Source organism: Phyllobates terribilis, unplaced genomic scaffold (assembly GCF_046119375.1).
Source record: "Phyllobates terribilis strain yellow unplaced genomic scaffold, ASM4611937v1 Scaffold_11__3_contigs__length_659146591, whole genome shotgun sequence".
Classification (NCBI taxonomy): Eukaryota; Metazoa; Chordata; class Amphibia; order Anura; family Dendrobatidae; genus Phyllobates; species Phyllobates terribilis.
Genome location: NW_027362771.1, coordinates 360,112,376 through 360,135,247, shown reverse-complemented (window position 1 = coordinate 360,135,247; position 22,872 = coordinate 360,112,376). Strand labels below are relative to the sequence as shown.

At 41.8% G+C, this 22,872-nt stretch overlaps 1 protein-coding gene across 4 annotated transcripts in view; it reads left to right on the top strand.

Annotated features, from left to right (window-relative positions):
• The window catches only part of OTUD7A (OTU deubiquitinase 7A), a 316,185-nt gene that overhangs the window by 182,675 nt on the left and 110,638 nt on the right, over positions 1-22,872 (top strand). For all 4 annotated transcript variants that reach the window (XM_073652917.1, XM_073652916.1, XM_073652915.1 and 1 more), the window contains 2 exons: positions 21,495-21,677; positions 22,063-22,281. In XM_073652917.1, coding sequence (XP_073509018.1) covers positions 21,495-21,677; positions 22,063-22,281 — 402 coding nt within the window. The remainder of the gene's footprint in view (positions 1-21,494; positions 21,678-22,062; positions 22,282-22,872) is intronic.

Here is a 22,872-nt window from a genome sequence, read left to right as displayed (position 1 = left end):
CTCATTAAGCATTTATCTCAATGCAGTGATAAAGTAATGGAGATGTATGTACCCTGAGACGTAAATATCCATTTTATGTGGTGACAAGATCAGTTCCCGTCCATAAATGCATGCCACATGCAGTAGTAGGTGCGTGGCAACATGTTGAACCTATGTTTCCTTTGAACAAGGGCAGATGTGTTGTACCCGTCAGTTGACAGTGTTGTGCTGTACAGTTGTGCAACTGATCGCAGCTGATCGTCAGGGGTACCGGGTGTCTCACCCCCACTGATCTGGTACTGATGGCCTATCCTAAGGATAAGTCATCAATATAAAAGTAGCGGAAACCCCTTTAACTATAAATATGCAGAGAAAGGCAATCACTGGCTGTAAATATGTGACATCTCTCAGCCGACTACATTATAGCCTAAATGTATAAACCATAAGGCAGATCAGTATGCACAGTACATTCTTATACATGCGAAAAGCTCATCTACTTATGAACAATGTTGGCGGTGTATGATAAGCATGGATAAATATACATAATCCATTATAGTAAATTAGATGGTAATTCACACCTCGCGGCAGGTCATTACTACCGATGTATTCTATCAGACGTGTATCTATCCACAGCTCATGTACCGATATAGATTCCACCTCTGTGACCTTTGGAACTGGGTCCTCTGCTCATTTCTATGGGAGTTTAAAAATTAGTCCTATGGTGGTCTCCACCAAGTGTTCTGGCCTCCGTGCCCCACTTCATCATGACCTTACCGGTGACGTGCACTTCTTCATTGCTTTTAGGCAGGTGTACAACAGCTACTACTAAACCTTTTCAGATGAGACTGCAAGTTTATAGAAAATCTATTTTTAATAAACCTACGTATGTACTGTACATGCATCAGTTGCTCTTCTGCCGAAAAAGCAGACGTAGCATTAATAATTCTTTGTTGCAAGTCTTGCTTTGCTCTGAAATAAAACACCAATTATACCTGTAACTAGTTAAACCAAAACTGGAGCGATATCTTACAGTCTTAATATTTCATTTTGTGAACATAAAGCATTTAGAATGTAACTATATTGTGCCGCTACTTATATCCCCTTCTAACATGATGATAATGAGCTAGTTACTACAGACACCTGATCACTATACGGTAGTGTTACTTAAGCTTGAATGTCACCAGTTTTTTCTATTTAATCTGAGAGCAGCATCATGTAGGGGTTGAGTCTCTTATTCCAGTGATATATCACTTACTGGGCTGCTTCCTGTCATTTTGATAAAATCATTGTTTTATCTGCTGCAGATTTACCAGTTCTCTGAATGCTGAGCTCTGTATAATCCCGCCCACACCACTGATTGGCAGCTTCCTGTGCAGAAAGGCAGAAAGCGGACAATCAGAGATGGGGGTGTAGTTATACAGAGCAGTTGACTAGGAGGCACAAGACACCTAGTTCTGTAATGATAATCTCCTGCTGATAAAACATTGCTTTTATTGAAACAACAGCACACAGCCTAGTAAGTAACACATCGCTGGAATCAGGCTATCAGCCCCTGCATCATGATTCTCTTAGAATACATATGACAATGTATGTGTAGAGCTTCATGAAGCCATGTCCCGTTGCAAAGTGGGTAGCGCTGGGTTTTATGGAGGGCAAAAACAGCAAATGCAATGGTCTGCTTTCATTCAAGAACCTTCACCACCTTCCTCAGGGTGGTTTTTGGTAAAGCCTTGGGTCAAGTTTAATTATCTGGTCATTGTATGGCACTTGGTATAGAAGTATATAATATACATTGGTGTTTGATGATTTAAGGCATATTATTGCCCCATTTTTTGGTCATGTGGTGGCATTATGTGGACTATATATGGTGCTCTAGCTTTCTTTATGTTGAGATTGTCCTGTTGTTCCTAAAGGGAATTTTCCACCTCCATAAGTGCTATTAACCTGTAGATGTAGTGGTAAAAGCCACGTTCACACGGTCCGTATTTGGTCAGTATTTTACATCAGTATTTGTAAGCCAAAATCAAGAGTGGAACAATCCGAGAACAAGTATAATAGAAACACGTCACCAGTCACGACGTCTGTATTTATCACTCACTCCTGGTTTTGGCTTACAAATACTGATGTAAAATACTGACCAAATACTGAATGTGTGAACGTGGCCAAATAGTGTGCCTGGCAGCAGCTACAGGGAGAAAATGAAGTTTTGTTCTTCAGTCACCGGGGCAGTGCAGGGAGCAGTTACAGTCAGCGTTCACACTACAATGATTAACAGCCTACTCTGCAGTGTATGTGCGCAAAAGAGGCTGTCAACCAAAGTGCCGCTGCTCCAGTAAGCCAGCGAGGCACGATTTAAAGGGAACTGTCACGTGAAAAAACGCTATTAACTTGCCGATCTAGGGTTAATCTGCAGAATAATAGCGTTCTAATGCCGTGTGGCCGCTGCACTGAAAACCCATCTACCGGCAGGAAATGAACTTTATTCCTCCGGCTTTCGGTCATAGAGGTGCGGCATCAGTCACCGCTCAGCTGTAGCCACGCCCTGGCACTATGACACTATGGTCATTTCAGACAGCTTTCTCTGTGTATGGCCGCTGTGACACTAGTGTGGGATTTCCAAAGGACGGGAAAGATCCACGCACCCAATAGACATAGCGACAATGGCTGAACATGACAGAACACGGAGTGTACGTGTTTGCCTCAGGGAGGACAATCAAAGCATCTAAACACTTGAATGTGTCTATGGAAGACAGAGAAGGCATGCTGTAGAAGAGGTTGTGCACGCTTGTACACAATATTACACTGGGGGCATAAAATACCGGCTGCAGATATGGCACAGTCATAGTCTGCAGCGATGCATAATGTTCTAAAGGATGGATACACATGCAATAATAGTATATTCTAATTATGAACGCGTTTGGAATAGCAGAAAATACTACATAAGTTACAGGATACAGTTGGAGAAAAGCCGTGATGAATATTTGTGGCCTGCGTATCTTTACTATGCTTACTACTATATGGCAATTATGTACACTAAGCAGTCATTGTGCTGGATCTAAAAGTCCTGGGAAAACGGGATATATTTTCAATGTGAGCCTGATTAAGTCTTTCCAAGTTTGCAGTGAATGCTTCCAAGATGTACTTCCTGATCAAAACTGCCAATTCCTGCCTTTTATGTCTTTAAGAAATCTTCTAGTGTCTCGTGAGCCATTGATGTAATTGCTAGGCTGACTGGAAGGACTAAAATGAAAGCCATTGTGCAGTGATGGGAACTAATAATCTGCCAAAAGAGCTGCAAATCAGAAGCTGCATGCCTGTCTTATTTCTGAATGGTTTCTGGCTGTAGTGCCGTTCCTGTAAGGGTCATATTCATAAAGCGGAATAAATACCCACATACAGACATTGCTTTTGAAGGCTGCATTTTAGTTGACATTGAAAACAGCATAGACTGTTATAAGAATGTGACACATCAAAGCTTATTGTCATTATGTTATGATAGCTGCAATTATTGCCGTCTTTATCTTCAACCAGCGTATTGGTATGAGAGTTATATTGAACACTGTATTTTTTCTGTGAACGACATCCAAAATCTGTTACAAGCCCCCCTCTTACTCTCAATGGTCGGCATCTGCTGTTTCGATCAGCGCGCGTTGAGGTTGGCTATACATTTCCCCGCAGAGGGTGCGGCTTACAGTATTGTCCACTGGTCATTCTAATGAATAGCCAAACATGACAATGGCCAATTCTACCAGAATGAGAGTTGTGTGTAGTTGTGTCTCAATTTTATGACATTTTCAAGATCTCTGCTGGTATTGAATACAGTACATCGATGCTATTCAAAACCAGTCAACTTCACAGAATGTGACGACTTCCAACTGTTGAATGTCATGGATGTGGGAAAGGAGAGACTAATTCTATACACTTAATATGGCAATGCCCCCGCAGTTTGTGATTTCTGGAAAGAAGTCATAGGCATTAATATAGGAATTAATTTGATGTGTTTTTTTTATTTTAGACCCAGAACAGCCATAAGGAAATAATGAAAGTAATAATTTTCTATTTTACATTACTATATGTAGTCCTCTAATGTATTAGTTTTATGTCATTGCCATCTCCTCATCAGATCTTGTCCTTTTTTCGTCATTGTTCCTGACCTTGTATTGTATGTTCAGTATCTTCCGGTATTTTTACCTCTCCTTTCAGCTCACCGTGTACGTCGCTGTACATTTCACATACTTGCCTATTCTGTGACATTCTCTCTCGTCTTTCTTTGCATTGTTATTTATATCTCTATATTTTCACGTGTTTTACAGTTCTATGCTATATATACTTTTATAGATTTTATATGCATATACACTTTCTGTAGTTTCTCTGAACACATTTGGTAGGCTTACACTATGCTACATGGCAATACATTTGATGGACTGTGATTGTTCTCAGTAATCGGATCAGAAATGGAGATTTCCATCATGAGTAAACTGTCAATTCCTGTTTTCATTTCCAGCTCTTAGTTGAATTCATGTCACAAGTAATTTACGTTACTCCTAGGACATATTAGGGTGGTAACCAGTAATAGACAAGTCTACCTTACAGGGTGGACAGGGTGTACCAGTAGTGCTGTGTCACTATGGCTTCTCCACTCACTGCTGGTTATGTGATACTGTGTTGTAAAACTATCCTGAGATAACCTGCATTCCACCAGAGAGCTCCTATAAAGGGACAATGGAGTTCTTTTGTGTTGCATTTCAACTTGTCATATACAGTTTCTTTCAGATTAGAGTGGCCTCAGTATTTCTGATGCTTGCATTCACTTTTATGAAGAAGGACAGTGCGTTCTTGTCCTGTTTTCAAGTCCAAAATGGGGACTAAGGGCCTCTTATTCTCAGCAATGGCAGGAGAGCTCAGACAAAATGAGAGTTAAATAATAAAAAAAAAAGTGAGGGATGGTTCCTCAAGCCATTCTCTTTAAAGGCTTATTCCAAGAGACAAAATATACTTTAAATCAGCTGTAAGTAGAAAGTTCTAACTTCTTTATTTCTGTTAGCCAAGATGTCCTGATCTTCTGGTAGTTGCTAGATCTTGGTTGGGTTCTAGCCACTTTCTTTAAGGTCCTGTGCTCAACACAGACACTGCTTCTTTATTTCAATAGCTAAATAAGCCCCTTCATTTTTTTTTATACATTATAAAGGGGTCTGGCTTAGTTTATGAATTAGCAGCCAACTGGCACCCTTAATTAAAGAGGATCTTTTACCAAGTTGAGCATGATATACTGGCTCTATCATGAAATAGTAACTGAAGAGCTGCATAAAGCATATTTTTTATTTTCTCCTCTCTGCTGTGGAAATATTAGCTCTAAAGTTTAGGTTATAATTTACGGTAAGTCCAACTGGGCATTACCAGATGCTCTTCTCTGGGGCGTGTATTTCTTCCCCTGTATGACGTTGACTAATCATAAGCAGGCAGTAACATACAAGTGGAAAAGAACATGCCCCACAATAGGTTAGAACAGGCTTTATAATGACAAACAGTCGGATCTCCTCACTGGTCTCACTGCGGACCTGTGTGTGCTTACATAGCGCCTGGAGTAAAGCAGAGATGAGTGTCATTACTAACACTTTTTTAGCTTCTATCTCACAGTAGTCTGTATGGGGGAAGAAGCAGTACAGCAGAGCTGAGCTTTGTTTCATTTCAAACATGTCTGCAGCTCTCCTCTCACACTGCTGTTAACTCTGTTGCATTGTCCCTTTGCTGGGGGTTCTTTTTACCTCTGCATGATGCCTCCTGTTTATGATTGGTCAACGTTATGCAGGAGAAGTAGTACACTCCCGCAGAAAAATCTCTGGTAACACCAGTTAGGCTTTTCAGAAATTATAACCTAAACTTTACAAGGCCACTGTCTCTAAAATGGAAAGCAGGAATTAAAAATAAAAATCAGCCCTGATACTCAACTGATGAAAAATCTTCTTTAGAGCGACCCTCCACCGTAGAACTGAAAAGAGACTACACTTTTCACATGTGGTCCCCCAATCTGATGCCCTTTGTTTGCCTTCTGCTTCCGCCATTGCTCAGCTCGGAATTCCATTCTTTCCAAACCTACCTCAGTGACATGGGTGGTGCATTGGTAAGTCTAATCTGCACATCCCCTGCCATTTTTATATTGCAGGATAGTAAAGGAAGAGGAGGCATGGTTTAGACTTACCACTGCACTCCCCATGCCACTGCGGTGGCCATCTTGGAAGCAGAAGGAATAAAATGCTACTTTGAGCAAAGTAGGCAATAGGGGTGGGGGCGATCAGAGTAGGCAATGGGAGGGGGAAAACAAAGGGCACTGTCTATGGTGACTATACATGAGAAATGTCTAGTCTATTTTCAGTCCCAGGTGGAAGGTTGCTTTAACTGTTTTGGTCAATTGTCGACACAGGAAACATTGTCCTGTACCTACAACAGGACTAAAAGTGCAGCAACAGGGACCAGGGATGGAGGCGCTACTGGGGCACCTTGGCTAAATTATGTAAATAGTATGTAAGTTATAATAACTTATGTGGTTCTCTTTTAACTATATTTTCTCTGGCCCTTTTCTTGGCCCTTTACCTGTATATACAGTGCATTGTGAAAGTATTTGGCCCCCTTGAACTTTCCAACCTTTTGCCACATTTCTGGCTTCAAACATAAAGATATAAAATTCTAATTTTTGGGGGAAGAATCAACAAGTGGGACACAATGGTGAAGTGGAACGAAATTTATTGGATATTTTAAACTTTTTTAACAAATTCAAAACTGAAAAGTGGGGTGTGCAATATTATTCGGCCCCTTTACTTTCAGTGCAGCAAACTCACTCCAGAAGTTCAGTGAGGATCTCTAAATGACTGGTAATGATAAATAGAATCCACCTGTGTGTAATCAAGTCTCCATATAAATGCACCTGCTCTGTGATAGTCTCAGGGTTCAGTTTCAAGTGCAGAGAGCATCATGAAGACCAAGGAACACACCAGCCAGGTCCGAGATACTGTTGTGGCGAAGTTTAAATCTGGATTTGGATGCAAAAAGATATCCCAAGTTTTAAACATCTCAAAGAGCACTGTGCAAGCGATCATATTGATATGGAAGGAGTATCAGACTACTGCAAATCTACCAAGACCCGGCCGTCCCTCTAAACTTTCATCTTGAACAAGGAGAAGGCTGATCAGAGATGCAGCCGAAAGGCCCATGATCACTCTGGATGAACTGCAGAGATCTACAGCTGAGGTGGGAGAGTCTGTCCATAGGACAACAATCATACACTGCACAAATCTGGCCTTTATGGAAGAGTGGCAAGAAGAAAGCCATTTCTCAAAGATATCCATAAAAAGTCTCGTTTGAAGTTTGCCACAAGCCACCTGGGAGACACACCAAACATGTGGAATAAGGTGCTCTGGTCAGATGAAATCAAAATCGAACTTTTTGGCCACAATGCAAAACTATATGTTTGGCGTAAAAGCAACATAGCTCATTATTACCCTCAAAACACCATCCCCACTGTCAAATATGGTGGTGGCAGCATCATGGTTTGGGCCTGCTTTTCTTCAGCAGGGACAGGGAAGATGGTTAAAATTGATGGGAAGATGGATGGAGCCAAATACAGATCCATTCTGGAAGAAAACCTGTTGGAGTCTGCAAAAGACCTGAGACTGGGACGGAGATTTATCTTCCAACAAGACAATGAGACCAAAGATATAGCAAAATCTACAATGGAATGGTTCAAAAATAAACGTATCCAGGTGTTAGAATGGCCAAGTCAAAGTCCAGACCTGAATCCAATCGAGAATCTGTGGAAAGAGCTGAAAACTGCTGTTCACAAACGCTCTCCATCCAACGTCAATGAGCTCGAGCTATTTTGCAAGTAAGAATGGGCAGAATTTCAGCGCTACAAAGTATTAACTCAAGGGGGCCGAAAAATATTGCACACCCCACTTTTCAGTTTTGAATTTGTTAAGAAAGTTTAAAATATCCAATAAATTTCGTTCCACTTCACGATTGTGTCCCACTTATTGTTGATTCTTCCCAAAAAAATTAGAATTTTATATCTTTGTTTGAAGCCAGAAATGTGGCAAAAGGTAGAAAAGTTCAAGGGGGAAAAAATACTTTACATTGCACTGTATCTGTAGGTTATAATATTAAAAGCTGCTGAATAGAATATCTAACAGCTTCATGGAACAGTAGAGCTGCTTTTACTTAATTGCCAAATTGTTTACTAAGAAAATGTGATAACTAAATCCAAAAGATCAGGCCAGACAGCCAAATCTGAATGAAATATCTGGGAAGCCTCAGATCTCTTTAGTGCATTTGCAGCTTTGGAGTTGATTTATATTTAATCCCTTTAGGCTGAATTTTGAGACTTTAAAATTCAGCAAACCCAATTGCTATGAGGTTTATTTATTGTAGGCTCCATGTCTTGCCTCTGTTCCAAGAGAATATACGCCAGTTTTACATGATGTACTTTTCATGTTGTCAACTGCTAATTTCCACTAATGGCACTTGGCAAAGTCCTCATAGTTCACACTGATTGCCTCTGCATCCTAAAGATATTTGTATTCAAGCACTTCTCAAATTGAGTAAAGTGGTAAGAATGCATGTCACAAGCGAATTCAATTACTTATTGATATAGATTTCCCCTGGCATCTGATCCAAGCTCCAGAAGCAGCTATTTAACGTCAGCTCACCGTACTTTCCAGCAAAGAAGTTTTAAGACGTGCAAGAGAATGTGATTATGGCCATATCTCCTGTTCTGCATAGCCCCTTATATTATCTGCTCTACGTCAATCATTATCCACCATTCTGCATCCTTCTCTGCCTCTGACTTATGCAGTGTCGAAATAAAAGTCAGATTATTCACAAAGCAGCACTTCCGGGCTCAAGGTAGTGGTTTAATATACCAATTCTCTGAAGAATGCAGGCAATGCAGGCTTGCCCTCCTTATGGAGTGTGTCAATGACTGCAGCAGTCTTCCCCATGATTGTGGAGCCTACTGAAACAGACTAAGGGACCTTTTTAAACGAATTGAAAGCCTTTGCAGGTGTTTTTTGTTAATTATTCTAATTTACTGAGATAATGACTTTTGTGTTTCCACTGGCTGTAAGCCATAATCATCAACATTAACAGAAATAAACACTTGAAATAGATCACTCTGTTTGCAATGACTCTGTATAACATATGATTTTCACTTTTGGTATTGAAGAGCTGAAATAAATTAACTTTTTGATGATATTCTAATTTTCTGAGAAGCACCTGTATATTGTGCCAAGTACTGCTCATATAAGAGGGTGGTGGCCCATTCTTGTACAGGGGCCCACCAGAGGATTCTCCTGTTCTCCTGTGGGCCAGTCCAAGCGTGTATACAGCTTCATATATTTGCACCAAATGTACTGCAGTGTGGATTGGGATAATACATTTTCTAGCCAGTTATAGACTTGACAGCTATAACTAACGCTGAAGTCTCCATAATCAAAAATTGGCTAAAACATTTGCACATATTTTTTTTTATCACTTGATTTAAACTATTTTCAGTGAATAGTAGAAAACGTGAACAAAAAGTAAAAATTAATTAAAAGCCCCAATTTCTGCCTAGCAAGCTTCAACAAGGTTATACAGCCACACCAAGAAAAAAATAATGGAGGTCATACTGCAGGGGAGTAACCCAATAAATGTTGAAACTTCATAAATAACTATTATAGTTAAAAGGTTCTTTTTATATATGCTTTTTAGAAACGCACTATCCCTCAGCCTCCCAGCTTCTTGCTTGCCTGGGCACATCTGACGCTTATGGCCGAAACTGCCCTCTAAGATGCTCCAAGTAACACAACCTTGCTTCTGGAGCATGAGATATGCACAGGGACACTGAAGCTGGTGGCATCCAGCAATCTGGCCAACATCAGAGCAGCTCCTGCAAGCTCTAGTAAAGAGTTTACAAGAGTGTGCTCCTTGCCTAAGGGTGCTTTCACATTGCGTTTAGCTACACGCTCAGTGGCCCCATCAAGGTATCCATCCAAACCCCTCCGCAAAACGGGATTTGGCCGCATGCGCCGGCAGAACCATAGACTCTAATGGTGCCCTCTACCATGCATTTTCGGGCATATACACCTACTGGAGGTGGACACCCAGACGCAGTCTACTATGACTGAGTGTCCGGCTCCACATGATGAACGACAGAGCGCATGTTAGCTCTGCTGGCACCATTATAGTTTATTGCCTCATCGGCGCATATGTCCGAATCCCATTTTGTAGGGGGTGGAGTTTGGATGTATGCTCCAATGGGGGCCACCGAGCGTGTAACTAAGCATCTCATCTCATCTGCTCCACAGCAGAGGTGGAGCGTCGACTCATCTGCTCCAAAGCAGAGGTGGAGTGTCGACTCATCTGCTCCACAGCAGAGGTGGAGCGTCGACTCATCTGCTCCACAGCAGAGGTGGAGCGTCGACTCATCTGCTCCACAGCAGAGGTGGAGCGTCGACTCATCTGCTCCACAGCAGAGGTGGAGCGTCGACTCATCTGCTCCACAGCAGAGGTGGAGCGTCGACTCATCTGCTCCACAGCAGAGGTGGAGCGTCGACTCATCTGCTCCACAGCAGAGGTGGAGCGTCGACTCATCTGCTCCACAGCAGAGGTGGAGCGTCGACTCATCTGCTCCACAGCAGAGGTGGAGCGTCGACTCATCTGCTCCACAGCAGAGGTGGAGCGTCGACTCATCTGCTCCACAGCAGAGGTGGAGCGTCGACTCATCTGCTCCACAGCAGAGGTGGAGCGTCGACTCATCTGCTCCACAGCAGAGGTGGAGCGTCGACTCATCTGCTCCACAGCAGAGGTGGAGCGTCGACTCATCTGCTCCACAGCAGAGGTGGAGCGTCGACTCATCTGCTCCACAGCAGAGGTGGAGCGTCGACTCATCTGCTCCACAGCAGAGGTGGAGCGTCGACTCATCTGCTCCACAGCAGAGGTGGAGCGTCGACTCATCTGCTCCACAGCAGAGGTGGAGCGTCGACTCATCTGCTCCACAGCAGAGGTGGAGCGTCGACTCATCTGCTCCACAGCAGAGGTGGAGCGTCGACTCATCTGCTCCACAGCAGAGGTGGAGCGTCGACTCATCTGCTCCACAGCAGAGGTGGAGCGTCGACTCATCCGCTCCACAGCAGAGGTGAAGCGTGTACTCATGCGCTCCACAGCAGAGGTGGAGCGTGCACTCATCTGCTCCACAGCAGAGGTGGAGCGTGGACTCATGCTCTCCACAGCAGAGGTGGAGCGTGCACTCATCTGCTCCATTCATTCTCTATACATCTGCCGGAGATAGCTGGGCGCTGGAGAACAATATCTCTTGTACTAGATGTACGTTTTAGTTATTAATGGAAAATTAAAGCAATAGTGTCCCTTTAACGTGGAGTTCCACTTTCTTAGTCTTTATTTCTGCGTTCTAAGTGCTCCAGATTGGGTTCAGTATTATTTCACAGATTGAATGTAAATGATTTCTCAGTGTGTCGCACAATCCAAGAATAGAGTGAAGTGTTACCAAAGACTTGTTCTGGAAATGTAGTGTTAATGGACATGCAGCACGGGTTATGAATGTGAGTGCTGGAAAATATACATCATGTAAGGTGTAATGGGGGAAAATTGTCTTTAAAAACTGACGTCACTCCATTATATTGTTTGTGTATCTGGCATCTTGCTGCATGGGAACGCTTTCTGAAATCTTGCTGTTTTGGGTGCGTCTGGTTCCCTCACTGAACATATTATTATTTCAGTATATCATTGTGATAAGGACAGTTGTATGACGTGAGCCAAGAGGTTGTGAAGATGTATTCAATACTAAGGCATTCTACCTTTTTAACCATTTACACTATTGTTTGTTGTGTATAGATTTATATAGACTTTTTGGAGTCTGGCGTTTAGTCCCTTAAAGAGGTCCTGTCACTCGGTCAAAAGTGGCCAGTTTTTGCCCTTATTTTATTCCTACTGCTCCACTGAGTATTTTTTTTTTAAATCTGCCATATGGTCCAAGAGATATGAGCCTTTTTATTTAGTGCTATTTTTCATGTTCTTTACCAAGGCGCATGGCTCTCAAGGTAATAATACAGAGCAGCCTAAAGACATGCTCCTAGATAATCTGGTAAGCAACACCCCCTTGGCAAAGACCATAAGAATTAGACCTATATCTCTGGAATCATGTGGGAGATTTGAAAGAAAAAAAGAAGAATACTCGGGGGAGCAGCAGGAATAAAATAAGAGCCAAAACTGTCCATTTATTAGCTGGTGACAGGTTCTTCTTAAAAAGAACCTGATACATTCCGTCCAATCCGAGGGCAGCTTGTGTGTCAGGCACTGACTGTATGATCTCAAGGTATGTTTGACTGTGAAACGCTCCGACCTATATGCGCACAGAGACCTGTCAATCCAGGGCTAGGAGAAGCCACCGGGGATCCGCCTGTCCAACTAGTCTATAGTGCTTTCTCTGTCTCCGGCGGCTTTCAAAGTATGTTTCTCTCTGGAGCATTTCAGAGTCAGACATATCTCCCTGAGATAACACAGCCAGTGGCTGAAACATGGATTGGGCCGCATAAATCAGCTGACAGGTTCACTTTAAATAGTCAAATTTCGATTAGAAAAATGTATATAATTTACATTTTAACAACTATGAAAAATCAATTATAAATCAGGCTATGCACAGTAGAAGAAATAAAACCAGCTGTTTACTGATATATTTAACACTACTTCATCATTGATGATGTATCCTTAGGATGGGACATCAATGTCTGATCGGACGGGGTCCGACACCCGGCACCCCCGCTGATCAGCTGTCATCAGTGTGGACAGCGCCCGCCGCCAGCTGGAAGGGTTTACTTGCGGAGCTGGTTGTCTTCAGATAGTGGCAGCCGCAGGGTACTACACCTCCGCCTCCTATTGATTTGAAAAGGAGTCAGATGTGTAGTACCCTGCCTCGACCACTACAAGTAGACGGCCAGCTCCGTAAGTAATTACTTCCAGCCAGCCGACAGAGATAACAGCTGATCGGCGGGGGGGTGCCGGGTGTTGGACTCGAGCCGATCAGACATTGATGACCTATCCTAAGAATACATCATCAATGATAAAGTAGTGGATACCTCTTTAAATAATAGTATTTACTCCTATGAGTAAAATAAAAATAAATGAGTAAATACATATACAAAATTATATAGCTCAAACTCTTCCTAAAGAAGAAAATGTACCCATTCAATTATCTAATACAGAAACATTATGCAGCCCTGTAATAAATATAAAGCTGTATAATATTGAGAAGAGGTTAAGTTACAGATCAATGGATTCCTGCCAAGACACTCATCGAAAATGTGCAACATGGTGGACATGTAAATTGCACGCCACCTAGTGGAAGAAAATGAGAACAGTGAGGAGAACCGTAAGGTGAAATAGGAAATCAACCTCTGACTCTTCCAAGATGTTGATTTTGATGCAGAAGTAATAAAAAGTTTCTTTTACATATTCCACATGATAAAGAAAGCAAAGATGAATCAAAATAGAAATTCAGAAGAAGCAACTGTCTATAGTGATCTAAAGCAGAAAATACAATACATGTATTTCAAAAAGGGACATATGATAAAGCAGTATAGTGACATTGAGCACAGTAGTCATGTTATTGAGAAACAAGTAAAGTGAATTAAAGTCAAATGGGCACAGAGCACAACTGAGTGCTTCTGCCCCTTCAGTTTAGTGATTGGTGCACCTGAACCCCCACCAAACAAAGCTTTCTTTTGCAAGAACATGACAGGATGATCTTAACTTCAGAACCTTAAACCACTAAGAATTCCATTACTTCATGTTTTATTGATAGACATAATAATAATAATAATATAATATAGTTTAAAGTGACCATCTTTTTTCAAATTGATAATGCTAGGCAGTAGAGAGATTAAAATTCCATGTACCCATCAAGATTATCGTGAAACAAGCGCACTTTTCACAATGATCTTGTAGTATAAACAGGTTGCCAATCCCCTGATGAATGAGTCAGGGGGAATGATCCTTTGTGCTGCAGAAAATATCATTGTTCTCAGTATTGCACTTTCTGTGTAAATAGGACATGTGCTGCCGAGAAAGATGGCAGCCTATGTGCACTAAGCAATATCTTACAGGTCATTCAGTGAACATTGGTACAGCGGTCTCCAAATGTACTGTAAACAAGCTTTTAAATGACCACTGATCAGCAAAAAAGTTGCTGATTGGTGTCGTTTTGTGCCGCCAGTCGGTGTAAATGGACCTTTAGTAGTAAGCACTATTGCATTGAAGCTGGATATCCTGGAATAGGTGGGTGTGAACCCACTGCGCCACTGTCTGGTCTTACCCTGGAGGGCTGTGGCTAAGTGACTACCTGGTCTTTACTAGGGCCTCTGATGGTGAGGATAGGCTTGGGCCATTAGGGTAGTCACCAGGTGCCACGCCAGGGCAGTCCCTGGACCTGCAGCAGCTGACCAATGGGTCAAAGGCAGAATACGAGGTTCCGAGGATGAAGACAGAGATGTGGTCCGAAAGTTTGAGATTGGGGCAGGGAGTACATGTTCAAAATACAAAAGCCGGGGTCAGGAGATTAGAGGTCAGACAAAACGAGTAAACAAGCCGGTGAGAAACAGGAGAGTCAGAACAATAGTGCACCTTGAAAGAGAACTAGAAACAAACTGCAACTAGGACCAAAGCTTAGGCAAAGTTTGGAGGGAGGATCTGCCTAATATAGCCACTTCTGGCAGTGAATAGGCCAGGGAACCAAAACTCTGGTGGACACAGTGATTTAAATTCCTGCAGTCTGACCGTGCCACCCTATAGCCGGGAGGAGATTCTCGAGCACCAGGTGGATGCAGCAGTGCTGGAGGTATTGCATTAAGCAGCTCAACGAGATGGTTTGACACTGGGAGGAGCAGAGCGGTGCAGTAGTGAGTAGGAAGTTTAAAAACTGTGCGAGTCACCAACATGACAGCATTACACCACATTATGTCAGGGTACATAAGGATAAGGTAGTTGGAATTCAATCACCTGATCCTTTTGTTTAATGGAGAGATAAGCCGCCACCTGTAGATTCTGGCAGTGGCTTCATCAGGGAACATAGGAACGCTCAGCCAAATCAGACTGGAGAGCTAGTTTGGCGGATACCTATTTATTATGAATGACCAGCTTTATTCTTCTGATGATTTATTTTTTATGATTGTTTCTGAAAGTATATAGTATTTTAGGTGAATAAAGGTTTATATTGTTTAGACTATTGCCTTGCTATTTTCCACTATCAGGATATTAGTTGAGGTCTGCATGAACATTTATGTTCCTAGCTGAATAAATGTTATGTAGAATCTGATAGTTAAAAATGAGAAATAAAAAGGTCTCCAAGCAATTTGGATTCATCATACTATACTGTGCAAAAGTTTTAGTCAGGTGTGGAAAAAATGCTACAAAGTAAGAATGCTTTTCAGATAAAGAAGTTCTAATACTTTATTTTTATCAATTAACAAAATGTCAAGTGAATGAACAAAAGAGAAGTCTAATCAAATCCATATTTGCGTTGAGCACTGTTTGTCTTTAAAACAGCATCAAAGTATCAATTCTTCACTGGCACATAAATCTTTGAAGGAACTGAGCAGGGAGAACTAACCTTAGATCTTCTGTGGATGTAGGTTTGTGCAAATCCTTCTGTCTGTTCCTGTAATCCCAGATAGACTTGATGACATTGAGATCATGTCTCTGTGGGGCCATATCATCACTTCCAGGACTCCTTGTTCATCTTTACGCTGAAGATGGTTGTTAATGACATTGTCTGTATGTCAGAATTTGAGCCCAGTGTCCTCTTGGTGTATGAGCGAATTACAGCACAGGTGCGGAGAAGACGGAGAAATTAATTTCTCCATCTTCTCCATTGTCTCTGTCCGCGGATGTCATCCAAGTGCAGTCCGATGTTTCACACGCACCTATAGACTTGTATGGGTGTGTGTGATCCGATCATTGGATGCACCCACAGAATGCTGCGATGGCATGAGAAAATAATTACAGATTTGCTCTGCCCCATAGTATAACATTGGGCCAATTGCTATCCGGTAACACATCAGGTAGCACTCCGCCGTGTTATATGCCAGTGTGAGTGAACTCATACAGTTCTCTTTTGTTCATTCACTTTGCATTTTGATAATTGATAAAAATGAACTATTAACAGTTCTGAAAGTATTCGTACTTTGCAGCAATTGCTCCACACCTACCAAAAAAATTTTCACAGTACTGTAGGTCACACCATGTTGATTTAGGAAAACCCCAGCTGAAGAGTCACTGCGCTCATCTAAGAGCTTCTGTCCCTTAGGTTTATCTGTCTGTGGGGGTCTGTTAACAATACCTTTAAAACAGGAACCTTTTAAAGTAGAATTGGCCTAACTGACATGTATATACTCTGTACCTGCTTTAAGTAATATATACTCTTAATGAAACGGAATATCGACCTGTTAACACGCTGTTATCAGAATCATCATTCTGTAATAATCAATACAATGTCTTTATAGCAGTCGTAACGCATCAGAAGTTTTCCTTGTACTGAAATCCAATCCCTTACTTTCCCTGTGACAAGCGTCACTGGCAGCAGCGGTTTTGTGGCACATTACTGGCATCATGGCTCAGCACTGACACTGAGTCAAATGACTGGCTGCAGCAGTCACATATTAGCAACTTGTCAAGAAAGATTGTCAGTGATGGCTGAAGCATCAGCGCTGGAGCGGAGGATTAAAGACCAGTAGCAGTTTTGGTTTTTTTTTAGAGCCTATCTTTTTAAATTCTTTATTCTTCTCCTACTATTGAAAAACTCTACACTTGGGAAAGCTATTTTTCAGTTGAAGGAGACTGACGGACTGTTCTGGTCACATTAACTGCCATTTTGTGGACAGAATAGACAGCACTAACAAGTACAAGAGGAGATCCACTTGTAATATTTTATTTTAGTAAGTCCTACAAATCCTGTCCCCAATATAGGGGCGGACACACCATTAATGCAACCTGTTCAGCTTCAGAGGTAAGGTAGGGGCCACTACGGCTACAAAGCTTCTCTCACAGACACATTACTGGATTGCTAAAGGCCCATTTACTCTTCTTGCACAGGGGCCCTCTTCTGTCTGAGTCCCCTCCTGCCGCAACATATTTGATAAAATAAAGGTAAAGTGTCCAACCCCTTCAATAGATTCCGAATTTCAGACATATTTTGGATTTATTTCACGCAGTATTCTTGAATGTTACCGTTTTAGTCCTCTGTAGTCGCCATTGCGGAGTTTGACCTGTAGGAGGCGATCTGTTGGTCTTTGAGATTTGCAGATGAACTACTTCATAGTATTTTGACAAGATGAATTTCAGAACGAGATGTTGTCCTTTCATTGACAATATCACCAGCAAGAGACTTTTTTTTGTCCCTAATCTCATACTCGAGGCTGGCTGATGACATTTGGGCTGTTATCATTGCTAATGACCCTCTGGCTCAATATCCCAAAGCGACTATAATATTACATGATGATTATTAGAGTTTTACTACCAAGGGAACACCACTTTGACTACCTTCAATGTAAGACGTTTTATGATACTGTTTCATCTGAGGCCAATTAACGTGGCACAATTGCCATCTGTATTAGTATATATCAGCTCTATTAATATAAACATGGTCCGCCTGTAGTCTAATTCCATAGGATAACATAAATATGAATGTTCTAATTTTTTTAATATGTAATATTCTGTGTATGTTTGTGTCTGTTTCTGAACTTTAAGGTAACGACCTTTATACACAGTTATTATTAAGGGACACCCGCCTCATTGTAGCAATTGTGTCACGCTGGTGGATCGTGGACCTGCTGCGCCACCGCCCCAGCTTACCCTGGAGGAGGGTAACTAAGCGGCTACCTGGTTTTCACTGGAGCCTCTGATAGTGCGATCAGGCTTGAGCTGTTGGTAGCTGCCAGGTACCACTCTAGGGCAGTGTCCAGAACTGTAGCAGCTGACCCTAAGGGTCAGGGACGCCGATTCAGGTTCAGAGTCCCAGGCAGGACCTGTCACTGGTGCAGACAGTGCGGCTTCTGGATACAAGACAGGATGGCCACTGGTATGGGTTCAGACTGTGCGGCTTCTGAATAGAACAAGGCAGTTTCAGGTTTGAGACTAGATACTGGCATGTCAGGTACAGGAACAGGTTCAGACTGGACGATACAGGATAAGGTTCAGGCAGGACGGACTCAGACCTAACAACAAGGAAGCAAGTACAAACTGATAATGTACTAAAGTTGCTTAGGCGCCTTGAGTACTAATTGCCTCCCAGCTCTTGACTGGGGACACATCTGGTGCGCCCGCACGCTGTCTCTTTAAGAGTCAGGGAGTGCGCTGCAAGGAGACCTGTGTGCCGTGTGCTGTCCCACGGACACGGCAGTCTGTGCAGAGAACACGGCTGGGGCAGTGAGCGTAACAGAGTCCCTGCCGGAAGAGGGGAGAGGGTGCATGCTGGGATGCTGGAGCGGTCAGCATAATGGCGTCCCTGCCGGGAGGGGGGAGAGGGTGCATGTAGGGACCAATTGTATGTACATTCGGCCTGTTATGGTAGAGAGATAGCAGCTGTCTACGGCTACATTAACTGGGCCATTAATATATTTGAGAGCCCCAAACAAAAATCCCAATGATATACTCAGTATTGATGTAACAGTAAACAGCCATTTGTATTTTGGGGGGGGAAATTAATATATAAGCTTTTATGAGAGTTGGATAGATGGCTTAGTGTCTATGGGATATAAAAAAAATAACAGTATTCACATTATAATTGCACAGACTTGTATATTTTTACTGAAAGTTTGCTTATTTAAAGGCGCTGTTCACTACTTGGACAACCCCTTCTCCTTCCTCATGTTTGGCCCCGTTAAAATAAAAACACCTATACTCCCCTCCTGTGCCGGCGCCGCTCCAGCAGTGTCGGCACTCGCGTTCCCGGGCTCTTGTGAGGTTGTTACGTCACATGATCCCTTCGCCAAATCAGTGCTGGCGTCACTGTCCCCAACTTTGCACAAATTGCATATCAAGAGGAAGTCAGAGATCAGCAGCAGTCCTGACTTCCTGTTGATGTTTGATACATGTGAAGGCGGGGACAGTGACGCCAGCACTGATTGAGTGCAGGGCTCATGTGACATAACCTCTCGAGAGACCCTAGAACACTAGTGCCAACACCGCTGGAACAATGCCGGAACGGGAGGTGAGTATAGGTGTTTTTATTTTAACAGGGCCAAACATGAGGGATGAGAAGGGGATTTCAAAGTAGTGAACAACCCCTTTAATGATAAATGTTGTGGCAGGCCGCTGCCCCAGGTAACCGGCCTGTTCCATCATAAGTCCTATGCTCATTTCAAAAGCAAAATCTGGAAAATAACCAAATGGGTTGGTCTTTCCCTTGACCAAATTGATCTTGCTTTGAAAGGCCAACATTTCCTATACTGGGTAAAATTAAAAACACTATGAAAAATTTAATGTTTGTGTTTTAATAACCACATTGTTAAATTATTAATGGCAAGGGCCGCCATGTAAATTACATTTGTATTAAAATAGATTGTGTTTTTGTATCGTTGCTCACACTAATAGTGTGACCAGATTCAAATATTTTTTTAATTCCTGTAATTTTACTCAAAAGCTATCCATAAGATAGGTAATAATTTGCTAATTGGTGGGTCTGTGGCTGTACTCGGTTATCTCTTGCAGTCCTGTAGAGAATTAAAGGCGCAGTCGTGCACATGTTGATTCATTGCACAGTTCAGATTGGAGCCCCCATTTTCAGTGGGTGTCCCAGTAGTCAGAGCCACACCAGTTAGCAAGTTATCACCTATACAATGTATAGGTGATTCCTTCTAAAGATGGGAATAACTGTTTAAAAGCTACTGATAATTGCCATCCACTATAAGAAGATGTACAAAAGGTTACAGAAAAAAAGTGCACCCTATAGGCTATACATTTTCAATCTCTTACCTTGAAAATAAAACATTTCAGCAGAAAGTAGAACAAACAATACATAGTCTGGGTCCTTTTGGGTAATGTGACTGCTCATCACACAAAGTAAATGAGCGGCTGCCTACACAAATAGCATAGGCTCGCTATGATTATATATACAGTGGTACTTGAAAGTTTGTGAACTTTTCAGAATTTTCCATATTTTAGCATCAATTTTACCTAAAACGACATCAGAACTTCACAAAAGTAAATAAAGAGAGGCAAATGAAACAAAGATGTCAAAAATATTTGACTTTTGTCATTTTTTAAATGATGAAAATTATCCTATACTACATCTCTGTAAGTGGCAGAATTATGTGAACCCTTAGGATTAGCAGATAATTTCATGGTTAAATTATGGTCTGGTGTTTTCAGTCAAGGGGATGACAATCAGGTGTGAGTAGGCAGCCTGTTTTATTTAAAGAACAGTGTTCTATCAAAGTCTGATCTTTATAACAAATGTTTGTGGAAGTAAATAAGGGCAAAAAGAATGGAAATTTCTGAGTTGTTGATGTTCATCAGGCTGGAAAAGGTTACAAAACAATCTCTAAAGTGTATACACTACACCACACCACTACACAGATTGTGTACAAATGGAAGAAATTCAAGGCCATGATTGCCCAGGAGTGGTCGACTAGAAGTCAGGAGGATACTGAACAACTATGGTATACATGGCAGGATTTCAAGGAGAAAGCTACTGCTCTCCAAAAAGAATATTGTCCATCTTAAGTTTGATAAAGGTCACCTGCAGTCAGAAAGCGTTTGGAAGTCAGAAAGCGATTGGAACAAAGTTTGGTGGACGAATGAGATGAAAAAATAGCTTTTTGGTTTAAATGAGAAGCGTTATGTTTGGAGAAGGAATAAACACTGTATTACAGCATACAAAACTCATACCATCTGTAAAAAGTGGTGGTAATATCATGGTTTAGGCCTGTTTGGCTCCATTGGCCAAGGACAGCTTGTCATCACATCGTTATTATGCTGCCCGGTGCCTGCACGCAGCCGAATGCAGCGAGGAGAAAGTTAATTTTCTCCCCGGTGCATTCGGCTGCGTGCCGGCGCCGGGCAGCATAATAACGCTGTTAACCTACAGAATTAACCTCATATCTGCGGGTTATTTCTGGTGACAGGTTCCCTTTAACAATTACCGGAAACATTTAGATGCAGTTATTGTCATCCAAGGGGGTCACTCCAAATAATGAAAGCAAATATTAACATACTTTTTTCCAGTCACAGACATTTAATATTGGATGATTTTGACTCATTTGATTGATTAATTTTATTTGTTTTATCTAGTTTTAGGACTCGTGAAAATCCGTTGTATTTTTAGATCAAATTATGCAGAAATATGGAAAATTCTGAAGGGTTCACAAACTTTCAAGTGCCACTCTAGTGCATGTTATTTTAAGCTTTGCTAAGTGTGCAATAATTTATCATTTACAGTTAAGTCACTGATTAACTTGTATAATTTCACTTGTCAGGAAAGAACTGGGACCTAACGGCAGCACTGAGTGACTATGAACAACTGCGACAGGTGCACACTGCAAATTTACCGCAAGTATTTAATGAAGGGAAATACTATAAGCAGCAGGACAGAGAAATCACCCAGCATGTCAACAAGATTGAGAGACCAAACCTCCAAAGACAAGAAGACATAGCGCAAGGTAAAGACATTTTGTGCAAATGATTTATTGTGATGCAAACACATTTATGTTTATGACGAATTCTTTTTAGCCCAACCACCCCGATCAGTGAACTAAATATTGATCTTGGGGTATCCTTGTGTAAAGAGCAATGTGTCTTCAATTTGCGTTTCAAGAGGCATGGCACCCTTCTGGACTATTGTTACCATTCGAAATGATTTGTTTTTTTCATGATCCTCACATGTATTTTAGTCTTCCTCACATGATGTTTCTTGTGTCCTTCATACTTGTTCTAGCTACTTCCATTTGACAAGCAATATGCAGGTTTTCATGATGTAATTATTTATGTTCTTGTTTGAAAAATTAGAATGTCTTATTAATGGATTTTCTTTCTTGTGTTCTTTAGAGAAAAGACTGTCCAGAGGGATCTCTCATGCCAGTTCAGCCATTGTTTCTCTGGCTCGGTTGCATGTGGCCAATGAGTGCAGCAATGATCCATTTCCTCTAGAAATGCCCATCTATACATTCCAACTACCCGACCTCAGTGTGTACAGCGAAGACTTCAGAGTCTTTATTGAACGGGATTTAATAGAGCAGTCAACAATGGTGGCCTTGGAGCAAGCAGGTAAGTAGCATTTTGAGCCTCAGTTCTGGTTTAAGTGAATAAGACCCTAAAAATGTAGAAACCATTAAGAAAACCTTTTTTCATCTTTTTAATGTATTAAGATGACCAATTGACTATGCCAACATTAAAGAACATCACTAGCTATGGACCTTAACCATACAGCATTTTCAATTCTCAAAAGAGTATACATTAAAAGGGTTGTCCAGCCTTGGTCTACAATCACACTCTATGTGACTGCAGACTTGTGAATCCCCACACTGCGTCATGTGAGGATTCTCTGGTGCCAGGAGCGAAAGTCGCTTGATCACAAGTAGTGATTTGCATACATGCGGTCACATGCCGACTAGATACTACAGACTAGACGGAATGTGGTTGGAAGTATGCAAATCACACACTTCTGTCACATGACCCCCTCGCTCTAAACAGTGCTCTCGATGTTGGGATTCACAAGTCTGCAGTCACGTAGATAATTGCAGACTTGTAATTTAAGACCGGACAACTCCTTTAATGTAAAAAATCAGCTTTTAGTACTCTGATGCAGAATTTTGCACCTTACCCATCTTTTGTCACAAACCTGTTCACTGAGTAGGA